At 45.5% G+C, this 18815-nt stretch overlaps 1 protein-coding gene across 4 annotated transcripts in view; it reads right to left on the reverse strand.

Annotated features, from left to right (window-relative positions):
• LOC121283241 (prostatic acid phosphatase-like) overlaps positions 1-18612 on the reverse strand; it is a 51829-nt gene extending 33217 nt beyond the window's left edge. For 2 of the 4 annotated variants that reach the window (XM_041197587.1, XM_041197586.1), the window contains exons 1-3: positions 18275-18612; positions 5204-5299; positions 4092-4178 (exon numbers count right to left, since the gene is read on the reverse strand). In XM_041197587.1, coding sequence (XP_041053521.1) covers positions 4092-4178; positions 5204-5299; positions 18275-18391 — 300 coding nt within the window. In that variant the 5' untranslated portion in view covers positions 18392-18612. Of the gene's footprint in view, positions 1-4091; positions 4179-5203; positions 5300-17316; positions 17384-18274 lie in introns of those variants that run through there. The other 2 variants (XM_041197585.1, XM_041197588.1) reach the window with 2 other exon arrangements.
• Positions 18613-18815: the final 203 nt, after the last annotated feature.

Here is an 18815-nt window from a genome sequence, read left to right on the forward strand (position 1 = left end):
AATTCCAAAGAGGAAGAAAAATGGTAAGGTTGCGGGGGGGGGGGGAGGATAAAAGCATCCATGGCTGAGCAAGGAAGTTAAAGATAACAAAGGCAAAAACTAAGGCAGACCAAATTGCAAAGGTCAGGGGCAGTCTGAAAGATTGAGAAACTTTTAAAGATCAACAAAGGGTTACCAAAAAAAAATAAAAAGAGCAAAGGTAAATTATGAATGAAAACTAGAGCAAAATGTAAAAACTGATAGCAAAAGCTTCTACAAGTTTATAAAAGGAAAGAAAGTAGCTAAAATGAATGTTGGTCCCTTGGAAGATGAGACTGGAGAGTAAATAGTGGGGAACGCAGAAATGGCAGAGAAGCTTAATCAATATTTTGCCTCAGTTTTCACAGTGGAGAACACTAGTTCCTCCCCAATAGTAACAGGTAGTTCAGAGGGTATAGAGAAGGAGGAACTTAGAACAATCACCATCACTAGAGAAAAAGTACTGAGCAAATTATTGGGATTAAAGGGTGACAAGTCCCCAGGACCTGATGGCCTACATCCCAGGGTCTTAAAGAAAGTGGCAGAGATAGTGGATGCATTGGCTATAATATTCCAAAATTCCCTGGATTCTGCAAAAGATTCCAATGGATTGGAAAAATGCTAATATAACGCCCTTATTCAAAAAAGTGGCAGAAAGTAGGAAACTATAGACCAATTAGTTTAATGTCTGTCGTTGTGAAGTTGTTGGAATCTATTATTAAGGAAGTAGTAATGGGGCATTTGGAAAGTCAAAATATAATCTAATCAGAGTCAGCATGGCTTTATGAAGAGTAAATTGTGTTTGACTAATTTGCTAGAGTTCTTTGAAGATGTGAGAAATAAAGTGAATAATGGGGATCCTGTAGATGTTATATATCTGGACTTCCAGGAGGCCTTTGATAAGGTGCTGCACAAAAGATTAATACACAGATAAGATCACACGAAGTTAGGGATAATATATTAGCTTGGATAGAGGATTGGCTAACCAACAGAAAGCAGAGAGTCGGAATAAATGGGTCTTTTTCTGGATGGCAAGCTGTAACTTGTGGGGTGCCACAGGGTTCGGTCCTTGGGCCCCAACTATTTACAATCTATAGTAATGACTTGGATTCAGAGATAGAAGATACTATAGCTAAATTGCAGATGACACCAAAATAGGTGGGAATGTAAGTTGCAATGAAGAAATAAGAAATTTACAAATGGATATGGACAGGTTAGGTGAATGGGCCAAAATTTGGCAGATGGAATTTAACGTGGATAAGTGTAAGGTTATCCATTTTGGTCGGAAGAATAAAAAGGTGACTTATTTAAATGGAAGCAACTTCAGAATGCTTCAGTGCAAAGGGATCTGGGTGTCCTCGTGCATGAATTGCTGAAAGCTAGTATGCAGGTACAGCAGGTAATAAGGAAGGCAAATGGAATTTTGGCATTTATTGCTAAAGGAAGAGAGTATAAAAATAGGGAAGTGTTGTTGCAACCATACAAGGCATTGGTGAGACCGCACCTGGAGTACTGTGCACAGTTTTGGTCCCCTTACTTGAGGAAGGTTGCATTGGAGGCAGTTCGGAGGAGGTTCACTAGACTGATTCCAGAGATGCAGTGTTTGTCTTATGAGGAGAGATTGAGCAGTTTAGGCCTATACTCGCTAGAGTTTAGAAGGATGAGAGGAGATCTAATTGAGGTATAAAAGATGCTAAAGGGTGTAGACAAAGTAGGTGTGGAGCAGATGTTTCCCCTTGTGGGACATTCTAGAACAAGAGGCCATCGTTTTAGGCTAAGGGGTGGTAGATTTAAATCAGAGATGAGGAGAATTACTTTTCTCAAAGGGTCGTGAATCTGTGGAATTCACTACTTCAGGATGCAGTGGATGCCGGGACGCCGAATAAATTTGAGGAGATACAGATTTTTAATTAGTAACAGGGTTGAAAGGTTATGGAGAGAGGGCGGGAAATTGGAGTTGAGGCCGAAATGAGATCAGCCATGATTGTATTGAATGGCGGGGCAGGCTCGAGGTGCTGCATTACCTACTCCTGCTCCTGGTTCTTATGTTCTAATTGCAGAAGGTGCAACACCTGCCTCTCTACTTTCCCCCCTCCTCACCATCCAAGGGCCCAAACACTCCTTTCAGACGAAGCAGCACTTCACTTGCACCTCCTTCAATTTAGCCTACTGCATTCACTGCTCCCAATGCGGTCTCCTCTACACTGGAGAGGCCAAATGCAGACTGGGTGACCACTTTGTGGAACATCTTCTGTCTGTCTGCAAGCATGACCAAGACTTTCCTGTCGCTTGCCATTTCCACTCACCATCTCATGCCCACATGTCTGTCTTAGCCTGCTGCAATGTTCCAATGAAGCTCAACGCAAACTGGAGGAACAGCACCTCATCTTCCGACTAGGCATTTTACAGCCTTCCGGACTTAACATTGAGTTCAACAACTTCAGATCATGAACTCTCCTCCATCCTCACCCCTTGTCAAATATTTATTTATTTTTTTTATTTATTTTTCCTCACTTATTTTATTATTTTTTAAATTTCCATTCATTATTTTATCTGCAGCTTTTAGCCTATTTTCAATCTTTTTACCCCCACCACCATCCCCTCCCCCTACTAGGGCCAGCTGTCACTTGCTCATCCTGCTTTCTACTCTTAATGTCACCATTAGCACCTCCTTTAGCCAGTATCATCACCATCAACACCCCTCTGACCTTTTGTTTATGATATATTTTGCAATCTCTCCTTTGCCTCCACCTGTCTCTGGCCTTCTATCCAGCTTCACCAGTCCCCACCCCCCTTAAACAGTTTATATTTCACCACATGTCTACTTCCCTTCAGCTCTGAAGAGTCATACAGACTCAAAACGTTAACTCTATCTTTCTCTCCACAGATGCTGTCAGACCTGCTGAGTTTTTCCAGCAATTTTTGTAAATGCAACCATAGTTCAGTTGGAAGGGACACAGCTCTACCCAGCAGATCCTGGGCCAGATAATGGAGTTGCTGCTTTGACAGCCACCCCTATGTTAGCTAGTTTTTAAATCATCAAAAGCTCCTTGCATTGATGACTCAACAGCTGGAAATAGGTTGTAGAGCATGACTGCCTCACAGGACAACAACATTTAGCCAAGGCACCAGGCAGCCTAGCAGCCAAGTCACAGCAACAATCTGAGTCATTGTTCAAATACTTTGAGAAGTTAGGAGAGACATATTGGTACATTTTAAAATAATTTTCCTTTGTTTCTCAGAATCTCCAAAGCACTTTACAGAAATCTAACTCATCCTCCAAACCAACATAGGAAAGGGCAGGTCAGAGGGACCCTGGTGATTGGTCAGCTGTTAAACAAAAGTTATGGCATTGATGTAGTGCCTTTAGCTTATTAAGGTTCTTCACTGAAGTGAAGAAGAGTCCTGAAGTCCAGAGCTCTGAAGAAGAGGAGTCATACGGACTCGAAACGTTAACTGTCTCTCTCTCTCTGCAGATGTTGTCAGACCTGCTGAGTTTTTCCAGAATTTACTGTTTTTGTTTCTTCACTGAAGTGTTACTTGAAACAGAGGCACAAAGAAATTTTGGGATTAGAGCTTAATTAAAAAAAAAGGTAGATTTCAGAGTTAGGGCTCTGGAGATGGACATTCCTGTTAAACAGAACAGAGTTGTGCCGACTGATTTCAGTGGGCAGATTGCTTTATACTGAGGATTCACACAAGAGAACTGACATCTGCTTTACCACATCACATGGGAGTTATGTGAAATGCCCATAGCTACGAGACAAGCAAAACAAAGGTAGGAGCCAACACATTAAACACCTAACAAAAGACCCGAGCTTTAAATACGAGTTACTGGCATAACAACATCCAAGAAAAATTCCTCCACCGTCACACAATTACATTCAATGCTGAGTTGAGACCTCAGTTCATAGAGAATAGCTCACTCCTCACTTAGGCATTCATCCCTTCAATAAATTTCTCACCTTCATTTAGTTGCTCACCTGCCCCTTCACTCACCCCCTCACTAAACCCCTTACCCAAACCTTACTCACCCCTCGCCCCAACTGTGATCCCTTCATTCAGTCTCTCACCTCTTCCCGGTGGTACGAGGAGTTGAGGAAGTCTTTGTAACGACGTTGTAGATATTGGCCCAGTTTGTAGTGTTGCCTCATCCCAACCTACAGAAGAGCAGCAGAAATCCTGGTCATTACTGGAGGAGACAGGTCAGTACCAGACTTCAATCCACAATCACCACAACTTTGTGTTCCACCTTAAGAAATCCAGCACAAAGTACTGGAATGTTATTCCTTTAACAGTTCCGTGAGTACACACATCACCCAGAGTGGGGATAGGCAGCAAGTACAGAGTGGGGATGGACTGTAGGTCCCAGGGCCTAACCTTGTTTTGTACTGGGATTGGGTTAACTCTTCCTAGCAAATGTGGCAATTGGGATGCCACAATTGGCCAGAGTTTCCTAGACCAAGGAAGGGAGGCCAATCAGGATTCCAGCTATCCAGTCAACACTGCTTGGTTATCAGTCAGAGATGCAGGGAGGGAAGGGGAATACCATCACACTGGGCTGCAATGCTCGGATATCAGAATCACGGGGTCGGGGAATACTGTTGCACTGGGCTTCATTGCTCAAATATCAGAGTCGCGGGGTCAGGGAATACCACTGCACTGGGCTGCAATGAACCACATGGTATTTCAACCCCTCAACCTCAAATCCAGAGTTGGCACTCAGTGAGGGACGAGTTGGGGGAGGGGGGGGGGGGTGGTGGTGGGGTGTGGTAGTGGTACCTTGGCAAATCCCCAAGGGTCAGCACCTTCAAGACAGAAAATAGAGAAGGCCATAAGCTATTGGGGTTCAGAGCTCTATCCACCCTGACTTAAAATATCAAACCGAAGGTGCTTCACAGGAGCATATGCAGAGAGCCTATGACTGGTGGTGATCTTACAGCTCAGTTAACAATACAAAAGGCTGAACAGGAATAAACAGAGTTTATACAGCACTATTAGACTCCCAGGGAAGGTCCTCTGAAGTGGCCCAGCACACCATGACAAAGGGAATCCAGATTCCCCAGTCTAACCCGCAGCTTCACAATGACCATTCACACAGTTCTCACTGAAAGCAACTCTCCTGTTAGAATGTAGGGAAGGAGAGACTGTGATGGGGCCAGAGTCAAGGACAGAAACCACTGACCTGGGTAAGCTGCCCAAAACCTTGGGGCCAGTCCTTCTCTGTATGCGGATCCTTTGGGTAAGTTGAGACAGGTGATCGGTCTCCATGGCGATAAATCTAGGGAACATAGATTGCAGATTACACTGGCTGAATTTAATACTTTATTGATGCATTGTTGATTACATTCAGCTCCTGGGAGAAAGTGTGGGATGGCAGGGTGGGCGGAAAGGAGGGAGAGGAAAAGTGGGAGGAGAGAGAGAAAAGAGGGCTTCAGTTCTCACAATTTATATTTGTTAGAAACGTACACTCGTCTAGTACTGTATATCAGACTCCCAATCTGACAGGTCAGAGACAGTGTAGGGTTGAGAGAGGTAAATGGTATGGGAGTGGGAAGAGAAGCCATTGCTACACCAGAATTGAGAGGAACCTGGCAAGGAACAGTCCCACCCAGCTGGACAATGGAGGAGAGGTGTTGGAGGAGGATGGCGTGATCAACCATGTGAAAGATCACAGACAGGTCAAAAAAGGACAAGATAATTTGCCACAATCACATTGAACATCATTCGTGACATTGATCGGGATTGTTAGAGTGCTGTGGCAGAGCCAGAAACCTTACTGGAGTAAGTAGAACAAACAGGAGCAGGAGCAGAATAGGCCATACAGTCCCTCGAGCCTCCTCCACAACATTCAAAATGTGGACACGGAGGGAGGAAGGAAGACACAGCAGGCAAGGCAATGGAGTAGTGGTAATTTCACTAGTAATTAAGAGGCTCAGGCAAATGGCTCTGGGGATATGGGCTCAAATCCAACCACAGCAACTGGTGGAATTTAAGTTCAATTAATACATCTGGAACATAAAGCTAGTCTGAAAATAGTGACCATGAAACCATTGTCGATTGTGGTAAAAACCCATCTTTAGGGAAGGAGATCTGCTGTCCTTACCTCGTCTGGCCTACATGTGACCCCAGACAAACAACAAATGTGGTGACTCTTAACTGCCCTCTGAAAACAGCCTAGCAAGTCACTTGGTTGTTACAAACCGCTACAAAGCCTAAAAAAGGAATGAAACCGGACGGACCACCCAGCCCGAGGCACCGGAAAAAACCATAAACTCAGTCCTGCAAAGTCCTCCTTACTAGCATCTAGGGGGCTTGCACCAAAATTAGGAGAGTAGTCGCTCAGACTAGTCAAGCAACAGCTTAACATAGGTGACCCTCATGGAATCATACCTTATAGATAATGTCCCAGACACCACCATCACTCGGCATGTCCTGACCCACCAGCTGTGGCGGCAGAGGTGGTAGACAGTCAGGCAGCAATTGCCTGGGAAAACTCAGTTGTCATCGTCATCATCCCTTATTTATAACATCAAGAAATGGCTGAAGGCACTGGATACTGCAAAGGCTATGGAGCCCTGACAATATTCCAGCAACAGCACTGAAAACTTGTGCTCCAGAACTAGCCATGCCCCTAGCCAAGCTACAACACTGGTATCTACCCGGCAATGGTGAAAAAAGGTGTGTCCTGTCCACAAAAAGCAGGGCAAATCCAACCCAGCCAATTACCCAGTCTACTTTCTATCATCAATAAAGTGATAGAAGGAGTCATCAGTGCTATCAAGCGGCACCTAGTCAGCCACGACTTGTTCACTGCCACTCAGTTTGGGTTCCACCAGGGTCACTCAGCTCCTGACCTCATTACAGTATTGGCTCAAACATGGAAAAAAAAAAGAAACAGCTGAACTCCCGAGGTGAGGTGAGAGTGACTGTCCTTGACATCAAGGCCACAGTTGACCGACTATCACTGGGTCCCGTGATGTTTCATGCTCCAAGCACTGCACCCCTCCATCTCATCACCATTCCTGATAGATGAAGGTGTGATGCTGAAGGGAACAGGTGAAGCAGCCTCCAGTCACCCAATGGTTCTGCAGCACCATACCACCTGTTCAAGTTTGAATGGTGTGTGCAAGGGGTTAACAGTAGAGGAGCAATCATGGCACTGGGAGGAAGTAGTGCTGCTTGAGAGAACATAATCACTTGACTAGGCAGACTCCAAGCATGTCAACTGAGTTCAAGCTAAACGTTCTCAGCTGCGGAAGAGTGCTGATTTTTGACATGCTTTGACATCTGCCTGGCTGTTTCCTTCCTCCCTGCCCCCCCAACATTTGTTTGTATTAAACCTTCAGAACGTGCTGCCATGACCCCCCGCCTTGCACTGTCGCCCTTGCCAAGGTTCCCTTTTCCCCCCTTGACCTGGCACCAAAACCGAAGAAGCTACTGTGGGGTCTAGCCTTTGACCACTCCCCACTGAATCCAGAGCCTCTTCCTTCTATTGGGATCATCAATGCATTCACCTCCAAGTTCCCCTTGAAGTTGAGGTCACCAGGTGCACATCTTTTAAAGGCAATTTCAAATTATGCCATTATAACTTCATGCTGACATGGAGGGATGATTCCAGCGTGTGGGCACAATAATGAGGAGATGCAAATGCATTCAAATTAAGTTCCCAACATTTGATGACAGGAAATGTGGCCTGCCATTGATGAAGGGGGTTGGGGAGAGGGGACAAACACCTCCTGGATTCCTGTCACCAGGAAACACCTGTCTTCAGTCTTCTCTTTTCGCGCGAAGACCTCCAAAGCTATCATTCCTTTCCTGTATACCCCCATAGTTCTGGTATCATCCTTGGAAATTTTTTTTTTGAACACTCTCCAGTGCCTCTGTATCTTTCTATAAGATGGCGGCTAGATCGAATACCACACAGGACCAATTTAAGCCCCCCCCCCGCCCACACTTTCTGTTCTCAACAACTCTAGCACCATGTCACCTAGCACGTTCACTCCAAAGCACAGAGACTGTGTGTATTTGCACTTTTTGATTACTCCCTGTGACTGGTTGTAGTTAGTGACTGTCCAAATCAGCTGGACTGCACTCTACATGTGCAACTCAGCAAGGTTTTATGTAATGAAATCTGCATCTGCTTTGTGGTTTGGTCATTGCACAAGCAAATATAGGTAGAACGGGAAGTCAATACATGGTGGTTCACTTATGATCTTGATGCTGGACTCGGAGTCTGCTCTATGCTATGTTGTGCAATTCTTTTTTCTCTCCCACATTAAACTCACTCCGAATATTGCTCCCCTGGAGCTTTGGATTACCTCAGGTGCTCTTAACCTAATAAACCTTTCCTCACCAGTTTGCTTTAGACTGTCACTGTGAATCAGGCATCTCTTCCAAACTTTCAAAATGGTAAACCACAAACGATCACAAGATAAAACTATTTCAGCACTTGAGTCTTGAGACACCACTTCCTCAAATGCTCCTTTTCTTGCCGTCACCCTGAATATTTTCAGCCTCTTTACACTTCTCATCACTTCCCTGGCCTTTCTTCACTCTGGTTTATAGTAATCCTGTCTCTGTACATTTCAGTATTGGGAGCCCTTTTGTTCTGTAGTTGTGATGTCCTTGGTTATCCAATGTCAGGATCATTCGATTCTTGACTGATTTCTGAGATAAGATGCCTCCACAATATTGCCTCAGAAGTATTTCTATCTCCCTTCCATATCCTTCCCTTTCAGGAACATTTCTTGCCCTCAAAGACTACTTCTCAATGGCTAATGATCTGCCTTCATTCCAACCTGAAAACTAATGACCTTCAGATCAGATCTCCCTTACTTCAGCTTGGCTCATTGTTTCTGACTAACGCAGGAGTAAAGCCAATATCACTTTGCCCCACACGCTCCTTCACTTGATATTTAAGAAAAGGTTTTTGAAGTGTCTCATACACATATAGATTGTCCCAATTTGTCAGGTAGATTAAAATCCCTTACCATTACATCTGATGAAGTGCCATCCATGGGAGAGAGAATGCTACCACTAAGCTCAAGTTAGAATGCTTAGGTTCAAGTGCTACTATCAGGTCTTGAGCACATATTCTAGTGCTGTATTGAGGGAGTTAGAGCTACACTGTCAGAGATCCAACAGTTCTTCCTGGTTTCCTCGCCAACAGTTATCCCTCAATCACATCATCATGATATCATTGCTGTTTATGGCAGTTTGTTATGTGCAAATTAGTTGCCACTTTCTTGACATTATATTCAAAAAACTACTTTAACTAGCTAAGAAGTGCTTTAGAATCTTCTGGAAAACACAATAAAGTTACACATTCTTTCTTTATTACACATTTGTTGCCCCCCCAACCACCCCCCCGCCCCCCAACACCCCCCCAACCCCAACCACCCCTCCCCCAACCCCCGGAGGTAGATCTCCGAGCCATCCACAAACGTTCACTCCCTCCACCAACAAAGCACAGTAGCAGCAGTGTGTACCATCTACAAGATGTACTCCACGACTCACCAAGGCTCCTTTAATAGCACCTTCAAAACACACAACCACTGCCATCTAGAAGGATAAGGGCAGTAGATAGGTGGGAACACCACCACTTGGAAGTTCCCCTCCAAGTCACTCACCATCCTGACTTGAAAATATATCACCATTCCTTCACTGTCACTGAGTCAAAATCCTGGAACTCCCTTCCGAACAGCACTGTGGGTATAACCTACACCACATGGACAGCAGTGGTTCAAGAAACATGGAAGCTAGGAGCAGGAGTATGCCATTCGGCCCTTCGAGTCTGCTCCGCCATTCGTTATGATCACGGCTGAACATCCAACTCAATAGCCTGCTCCCGCTTTCTCCCCATATCCTTTGATCCCTTTCGCCCCAAGAGCTATATCCAACTCCTTCTTGAAAGCATACAATGTTTTGGTCTCAACTACTTTGCGGTAACGAATTCCACACTCTGAGTGAAGAAATTTCTCCTCATTAGTCCTAAATGGTCTACCCCATATCCTCAGACTGTGACCCATGGTTCTGGACTCCCCCACCATCGGGAACATCTTTCCTGCATCTACCCTGTCCAGTCCTGTTAGAATTTTATAGGTTTCTATGAGATCTCCCTCTCATTCTTCTGAACTCCAGTGAATATAATCCTAATCGAATCAATCTCTCATCATATGTCAGTCCTGCCATCCCAGGAATCAGTGCACTCCTTGGCTTGCTGCATTGTTCCAGTGAACCTCAACGCAAACTGGAGGAACAGCACCTCATCTTCTGACTAGGCACTTTAGGAAATGGCGGAGGATGATCCAAGGTACATGCAAGGCTGTTGGGGTGATAAGTGAGGACAAGGGGGACCCTAACATGTTTCTGGGAGGGAGGAGAAGGCCTGAGGGCAGATGCACAGGAGATGGGCCGGACACCTCGCTGCACTCCCTCTATAGCAAGTACATCCTTCCTCAGATAAGGAGACCAAAACTGCACACAATGTTCCAGGTGTGGTCTCACCACGGCCCTGTACAATTGCAACAAGACATCCCTGTTCCTGTACTTGAATCATCTGGCTATGAAGGCCAACATACCATTTGCCTTGAAAAACTCAGCAGGTCTGGCAGCATCAGCGGAGAAGAACAAAATTGACATTTCGAGTCCTCATGACACTTCAACAGAACTGAGTAAAAATAGGAGAGGGGTGAAATATAAGCTTGTTTCAGGTGGGGTGGGGGGGGGGGTGGAGAGAAGTTGGGGGGGGTGGGTGGTTGTAGGGACAAGCAAGCAGTGATAGGAGCAGATAATCAAAAGATGTCACAGACAAAAGAACAAATAGGTGTTGAAGGTGGTGATATTATCTAAAAGAATGTGCTAATTAGGCATGGATGGCAGGACATGCAAGGTACAGCTCTAGTGGGGGTGGGGTGAAATAAGACTAACAGGGTATAAAAGGTATAGATTTAAAAATAATGGAAATAGGTGGGAAAAGAAAAATCTATATAAATTATTGGAAAAAACAAAAAGGGAGGGGGAAGAAACGGAAAGGGGGTGGGGATGGGGGAAGGGGGTTCAAGATCTAAAGTTGTTGAATTCAATATTCAGTCCGGAAGGCTGTAAAGTGCCTAGTCAGAAGATGAGGTGCTGTTCCTCCAGTTTGCGTTGAGCTTCACTGGAACAATGCAGCAAGCCAAGGATAGGCATGTGGGCAAGAGAGCAGGGTGGAGTGTTAAAATGGCAAGTGACAGGGAGGTTTGGGTCATTCTAGCGGACAGACCGAAGGTGTTCTGCAAAGCCCAGTTTGCGTTTGCTCTCTCCAGTATAGAGGAGACCACATTGGGAGCAACGAATGCAGTAGACTAAGTTGGGGGAAATGCAAGTGAAATGCTGTTTCACTTCAAAGGAGTGTTTGGGGCCTTGGACGGTGAGGAGAGAGGAAGAAGGGGCAGGTGTTGCATCTTTTGCGTATGCATGGGGAGGTGCCGTAGGTGGGGGTTGAGGAGTAGGGGGTGATGGAGGAGTGGACCAGGGTGTCCCGGAGTGAACGATCCCTATGGAATGCCACCGGGGGGGTGAAGGGAAGATGTGTTTGGTGGTGGCATCATGCTGGAGTTGGAGGAAATGGCGGAGGATGATCCTTTGAATGCGGAGGCTGTTGGGGTGATAAGTGAGGACAAGGGGGACCCTATCATGTTTCTGGGAGGGAGGAGAAGGCCTGAGGGCAGATGCACAGGAGATGGGCCGGACACGGTTGAGGGCCCTGTCAACGACCGTGGGTGGAAAACCTCGGTTAAGGAAGAAGGAGGACATGTCAGAGGAACCGTTTTTGAAGGTTGCATCGTCAGAACAGATGCGACGGAAGTGAAGGAACTGAAGAGAATGGGATGGAGTCCTTACAGGAAGTGGGGTGTGAGGAGCTGTAGTCGATGTAGCTGTGGGAGTCGGTGGCTTGTAATGGATATTGGTGGACAGTCTATCACCAGGGATTGAGACAGAGAGGTCAAGGAAGGGAAGGGAAGTGTCAGAGATGGACCATGTGAAAATGATGGAGGGGTGGAGATTGGAAGCAAAATTAATAAATTTTTCCAGGTCCCAACAAGAGCATGAAGCAGCACCGAAGTAATCATCGATGTACCGGAGAAAGAGTCGTGGGAGGGGGCCGGAGTAGGACTGGAACAAGGAATGTTCCACATACCCCATAAAGAGACAGGCATAGCTGGGGCCCATGCGGGTACCCATAGCCACACCTTTTATTTGGAGGAAGTGAGAGGAGTTAAAGGAGAAATTGTTCAGTGTGAGAACAAGTTCAGCCAGATGGAAGAGAATAGTGGTGGATGGGGATTGTTCGGGCCTCTGCTCAAGGAAGAAGCTAAGGGCCCTCAGACCATCCTGGTGGGGGATGGAGGTGTAGAGGGATTGGACGTACATGGTGAAGAGGAAGCGGTTGGGGCCAGGGAACTGGAAATTGTTGATGTGACGTAAGGTGTCAGAGGAATCACGGATGTAGGTGGGAAGGGACTGGACAAGGGGAGAGAGAAGGGAGTCAAGATAACGAGAAATGAGTTCCATGGGGCAGGAACAGGCTGACACAATCGGTCTGCCAGGACAGTCCTGTTTGTGGATTTTGGGTAGGAGGTAGAAGCGGGTCGTCCGAGGTTGGAAGCTGTGGGAGGAAGATCTCCAGAGGAGATGAGGTCAGTGACAGTCCTGGAAACAATGGCTTGATGTTCAGTGGTGGGGTCATGGTCCAGGGAGAAGTTGGAGGAAGTGTCTGCGAGTTGACGCTCAGCCTCAGCGAGGTAGAGGTCAGTGCGCCAGACAACAACAGCACCACCCTTGTCAGCGAGTTTGATGACAATGTTAGGGTTGGACCTGAGAGAAGGGAGTGCAGTAAGTTCAGAGAGAGGCAGGTTAGAATGGGTGAGAGGAGCAGAGAAATTGAGACGACTAATGTCACGCCGACAGTTCTCAATGAAAAGATCAAGAGAAGGTAAGAATCCAGAGGGAGGGGTCCAGGTGGAGGAAGAATATTGGAGGTGGGTAAAAGGATCCGTTGAACGGGGAGAGGACTCCTGCCCAAAGAAGTGAGCACGGAGATGAAGGCGGCGGAAGAAGAATTCAGCATCGTGCCGAGCCCGAAATTCATTGAGATAAGGGCGTAAGGGAATGAAACTAAGTCCTTTGCTGAGCACTGAACGTTCAGTATCGGAGAGGAGAAGGTCAGGGGGTATAGTGAATACACGGCCGGGGCTGGGATTGGAAGATGGGTGGGGACGGAGGGACAGGCAGGGGTGAAGGGTGCTTGGTGGGTGTTGGTGTTGATGAGTTGTTGGAGCTTGCATTCCTTAGCACAGGAGAAAGAGAAAAAGTTTCTTGTTGAGGCGTCGGATGAGACGAAGAATAAAATGAAACTGGGGGCACGTGCAGCTTTGAAAAAGGGTGCTTCGGTGCTGCTGGAGGGAGAGGTTGAGTGTGTTCATATGGCAGTGCATGGCACTGAGTGTGGATCTCAGAATGCGATGGGAACAGCAGTCCGAGAAACTTTTTATGTCCCGGAGATACCTGTAATCCTAGGTGGGTTCAAGACATGAGGGATGGAATTTCAGTTGAAATCCACGTGGGGTAAGTCGGAGACGGAGACAGTCACTGAGAAAGGAAATATGGCTGTGAAAGCGGGTGTTAGTAAACACCTTGTCAAACACCAGGAGAGAAATGGAAAGCAATGAAGGTGAACAAGGCTAAAGAGAGATACAGAAATCCTGTTGGAGAGAATAGCAATACTTCTTCAAGGTAGGCATTTCTTGAAGAGAAGTGGCAGTCAATTAAACGGAGATAAAAATAAAAAACTGCAGATGCTGGAAATCCAGAACAAAAACAGAATTATCTAGAAAAACTCAGCAGGTCTGGCAGCATCGGCAGAGAAGAACAAAGTTGACGTTTCGAGTCCTCATGACACTTCAACAGAACTGAGTAAAAATAGGAGAGGTGTGAAATATAAGCTGGTTTAAGGTGGGGGGGTGGTGGGGGAGAGAAGTGGGGGGAAGGTGGTTGTAGGGACAAGTAAGCAGTGATAGGAGCAAATAATCAAAAGATGTCACAGACAAAAGAACAAAGAGGTGTTGAAGGTGGTGATATTATCTAAAAGAATGTGCTAATTAAGAATGGATGGCAGGACACGCAAGGTACAGATAGCTCTAGTGGGGATGGGGTGAAATAGTTTTTGTTTTTGTTTTGGATTTCCAGCATCCTCAGTTTTTTTGTTTTTATACCATTTGCCTTCTTTACCACCTGCTGCGCCTGCATGCTTACCTTCAGTGACTGGTGTACAAGGACACCCAGGTCTCGTTGCACATTCCCCTCTCAATTTATAGCCATTCAGATAATAATCTGCCTTCCTGTTTTTGCTACCAAAGTGGATAACCTCACATTTATCCACATTTTACTGCATCTGCCATGCATTTGCCCACTCACTCAGCTTGTCCAAATCACACTGAAGCATCTCTGCATCCTCCCCACAGCTCACCATCCCACCCAGCTTTGTGTCAGCTGCAAATTTGGAGATATTACATTTAATTCCCTCATCTAAATCACTAATATATATTGTGAATAACTGGGGTCCCAGCACCAATCCCTGCAGTACACCACTAGTCACTGCCTGCCATTCAGAAAAAGGCCAGTTTATTCCTACTCTTTGTTTCCTGTCTGCCAACCAGTTTTCTATCCATCTCAATACACTACCCCCAATCCCATGCACTTTAATTTTACACACCAATCTCTTATGTAGGACTTAGTCGAAAGCCTTCTGAAAGTCCAAATAAACCACATCCACTGGCTCCCCCTCATCAACTCTACTAGTTACGTCCTCGAAAAATTCCAGTAGATTTGTCAAGCATGATTTCCCTTTCATAAATCCATGCTGACTGTGTCCGATTCTGCCAATATTTTCCACATGCTCAGCTATTAAATCTTTTGTGATGGACTCTAGAATTTTCCCCACTACCGACGTCAGGCTGACTGGTCTATAATTCCCTGTTTTCTCTCTGCCTCCCTTTTTAAATAGTGGGGTTACATTAGCTACCCTCCAATCTGTAGGAACTGTTCCAGAGTCTATAGAATCTCGGAAGATGACCACCAATGCATCCACTATTTCTAGGGCCATTTCCTTAAGTACTCTGGGATGTAGATTATCAGGCCTTCAATCCCATCAATTTCCCCAACACCATTTCCCTATTAATACTGATTTCTTTCAGTTCCTCCCTCTTGCTAAACCCTGTGTTCCCTAACATTTCTGGTATGCTATTAGTGTCCTCCTTTATGAAGGCAGAACCAAAGTATTATTTAGCTGGTCAGCCATTTCTTCGTTCCCCTTTATAAATTCCCCTGTTTCTGATTGTAAGGGACCGACATTTGTCTTCACCAATCTTTTTCTCTTCACATACCAAAGAAACTTTTACAGTCAGTTTTTATGTTCCCTGCAAGCTTACTCCCGTACTCTATTTTCCCCTTCTTAATCAATCCCTTGGTCCTCCTTTGCTGAATTCTAAACAGCTCCCAATCCTCAGGTCTGTTGTTTTTTTCTGGCCCATGCATATGCCTCTTCCTTGCATCTAATACTATCTCTAATTTCCCTTGTAAGCCATGGTTTGGCCACCTTTCCTGTTTTACTTTTGCGCCAGACAGGAATAAACAATTGTCGCATCTCACCCATGCGCTCTTTGAATGTTTGCCATTGCCTATCCACTGTCATCCTTTTAAGTAATGTTTCCCAATCCATCATAGCCAACTCAAGCCTCATACCATCGTAGTTTCCTTTATTAAGATTCAGGACCCAAGTCTCAGAATCAACCACGTCACTCCCCATCTTGATGAAGAATTCTATCCTTTTATGGTCGCTCATCCCCAAGGGGCCTCGCACAATTAGATTACCAATTATTCCTTTCTCATTACACAATACCCAGTCAAGGATGGCCTGTTCTCTTGTTGGTTCCTCAATTTATCGGTCCAGAAAAACATCCCGTATATACTCCAAGAATTCCTCCTCTACGGTATTGTTACTAATTTGATTTGCCTATTCCATATGCACATTAAAGTCACCCATAATTACAGATGTTCCTTTACTATGTGCATCTCTAATTTCCTGTTTAATGCCATTCCCAACATCACCACTACAGTTTGAGGGTCTATATACAACCCCCACTAATGTGTTTTGCCCCTTACTGTTTCTCAGCTCTACCCATACAGGTTCCACATCGGAGCTAATATCTTTCCTCATTATTGCGTTAATTTCCTCTTTAACCAGCAATGCAACTCCACCACCTTTTCCTTTTTGTCTGTCCTTCCTAAATACTAAATACCCCTGGATGTACAGTTCCCATCCCTGGTCACCCTACAGCCATGTCTCCGTAATCCCGGCTATATCATACCTGTTTATATCTATTTGCGCAGTTAATTCATCCACTTTATTGCGAATGCTCCTTGCGTTAAGGCACAAAGCCTTAAGGCTGGTCTTTTTAACATTACTTTAACATTAACCATCCCACTAGTTTTCACTGAGGCCCTGTTTGATTCTTGCCCTTGATTCCTCTGACTATCACTTTTCTTATTCCACTTTTGTTCTTGTCTTTGATTCCCCTTCCTCTGACTCCTTACATAGGTTCCCTGCCATTTTAGTTTAAACCCTCCCCAACCATTCTAGTAAAAATGTTCCCCCTAGGCAGCTCACCACCACCTTCTAAAGGATAATAAATGCTGACCCAGCCAGCGAAGCCCATATCCCATGAATGAATAAAAAAAATTGCAAGCCTCTTCTTCTGAAGACATAAACTCTCCCTGATAAACATCGCTCTGCCAGCCCCTTGTTTCTCATTTTCAAATCACATAGCCCAGTAGAGTTCTTCATCCTTTACCCAGATTATTATTATAACTCCCTCTTATCCTTAGAGTGTCTCATGGTTCCTTCCAGGTAGACAGTCTGCACTGTTACCACTTGACTTCCCCCAATTTTATTCCCAGTCAACTGTTTTATTTCTTTCTGCCCTAGAGTGGCAAGGGGGATGCAAGGAGAGGTGACACAAAACAAAGAACACAAGAAAGGGGGAAAGAGACAAAATAGGGTCACAGTAAAAAGGAAAAGTACAAGACAGAGAAAGAGTCAAAGAAATCAGAAAGAGGAGAAGTGCAAAATAAAGCAGCATATCTGGACACAGTGAATAAGAGTTACCACAATGAAAGACACCCGATGCAAAAATTACAAGTCACTGAATTTGTTAAAGTGCCAATTTCAGACGCCAGCTTGTATTTGTGGCTCACCTCTGCTGATCCTCTTGGTCAGCTCTTCCACAGTGATTCGATGGAACTGTTGTAAGTGATGAAGCACTGGTGCAGAGTAGAGAGAATGGAATCATTCCATGCTCAACATCAGTGGTAAAGACAAAAAAACAAGGCATGGTGTAAAACAAGTCACTGATTCATGCACCAAACAGACTGTTTCCAGTGGTTGAGAGGTCTACAACAAGCGGACATAGACAATCAAACACAAGAGATTTAGGGCAGAGAGCAGGAGTAGCTTGTTTCACACAAAGGGTTCCTGGGATTGTGGAATGTACTCCAAGGTTCGTGATTAAAGCAGAGATTGCCAACAGTTAAGAACAGGTTAGGCAATGGCTGAAGAACAAACTTGTATTCTATCATCCTTTTTAGTGCCTCAGGGTAAAGCTCTCTATAGACAATGCACCAGCTTGAGGGTAGACACTTGTTATAATATCAAATACACCACAACGAAGTTGCACACAGCAAGATCCCAAACAGCAATGAGACAACAACCAAATAAATTGTTTTTAGTTTACATCAGATTACATAAGTATGAAGAAACAGGCCATTCAGCCCAATCAATCTATGCCAGTATTTACGCTCCACTCACACCTCCTCTCATCTAGATCCACTATCAAACCCTCTATTCCCTTCCCTCCCATACACTTGCCCAGTTTCCCTTAAATGCATCGTTCCTATTCACCCCATTCTCCATCCCTCCCTCTCCCCTATCATCCTGCCTCTATCCATCTTATTCTCTTCCACTCATCATTCCTATTCAATCTCACTCCCCATCTCTAGCTCTCACCCTAAAATTTCTCTCTGTATCTCTCTCCCCCATATGGCTCATCTCACTTTCTCTCACATCCACCTGGGTCTGTCCATGTCTCCTTTCACTAATCAATCTGTGTCTCTGAAACTCTCCCCGCCTCCACCTCTCTCCCTGTTTCTCACTCACCAGGTTGACGAATTTCAGTTTTCTTCCCGCCTCCGCCGCTCTCAGGAGCCCGAACACCACCACAGCGCAGAGCAGAACCCGAGAGCCAAGGATCAGAGCCTCCGAACTGGTAACCATACTGTCGGAATACCGGGGCCCTCAGCACCCGGAACTATATACCTGGGACGGGGGGGCGGAGCACGGGGGAACTTAAAACGCGGACCCGCCCCTAGTAACCGACACGGCGGAGACTTTAAACCATGATCCTGTCATCTATACCATGCGATTGGCAATCTTAGAGCACAGAGGACGGCCACTCGGCCCAGCCTGCCCGCACTTGCTCTCTCAAATAGCAATCCAAATATTCTGAGTCATGGCGAAAGGCCGAGTGGGGGCAGGATCGGACCAGAATCATCATCATCAAAACAGACACATGGAGAATCCCGGTTCCCATTGACTCCAGGTTTGCTGGGGCTCCTTGATGCCTCACTCGGTCAAATGCTGCCTGATGTCAAGCACAGTCACTCTCAACTCACTGAGATAAAAACAAAAAAACTGCGGA

This window comes from Carcharodon carcharias, chromosome 10 (assembly GCF_017639515.1).
Source record: "Carcharodon carcharias isolate sCarCar2 chromosome 10, sCarCar2.pri, whole genome shotgun sequence".
Taxonomy (NCBI): Eukaryota; Metazoa; Chordata; class Chondrichthyes; order Lamniformes; family Lamnidae; genus Carcharodon; species Carcharodon carcharias.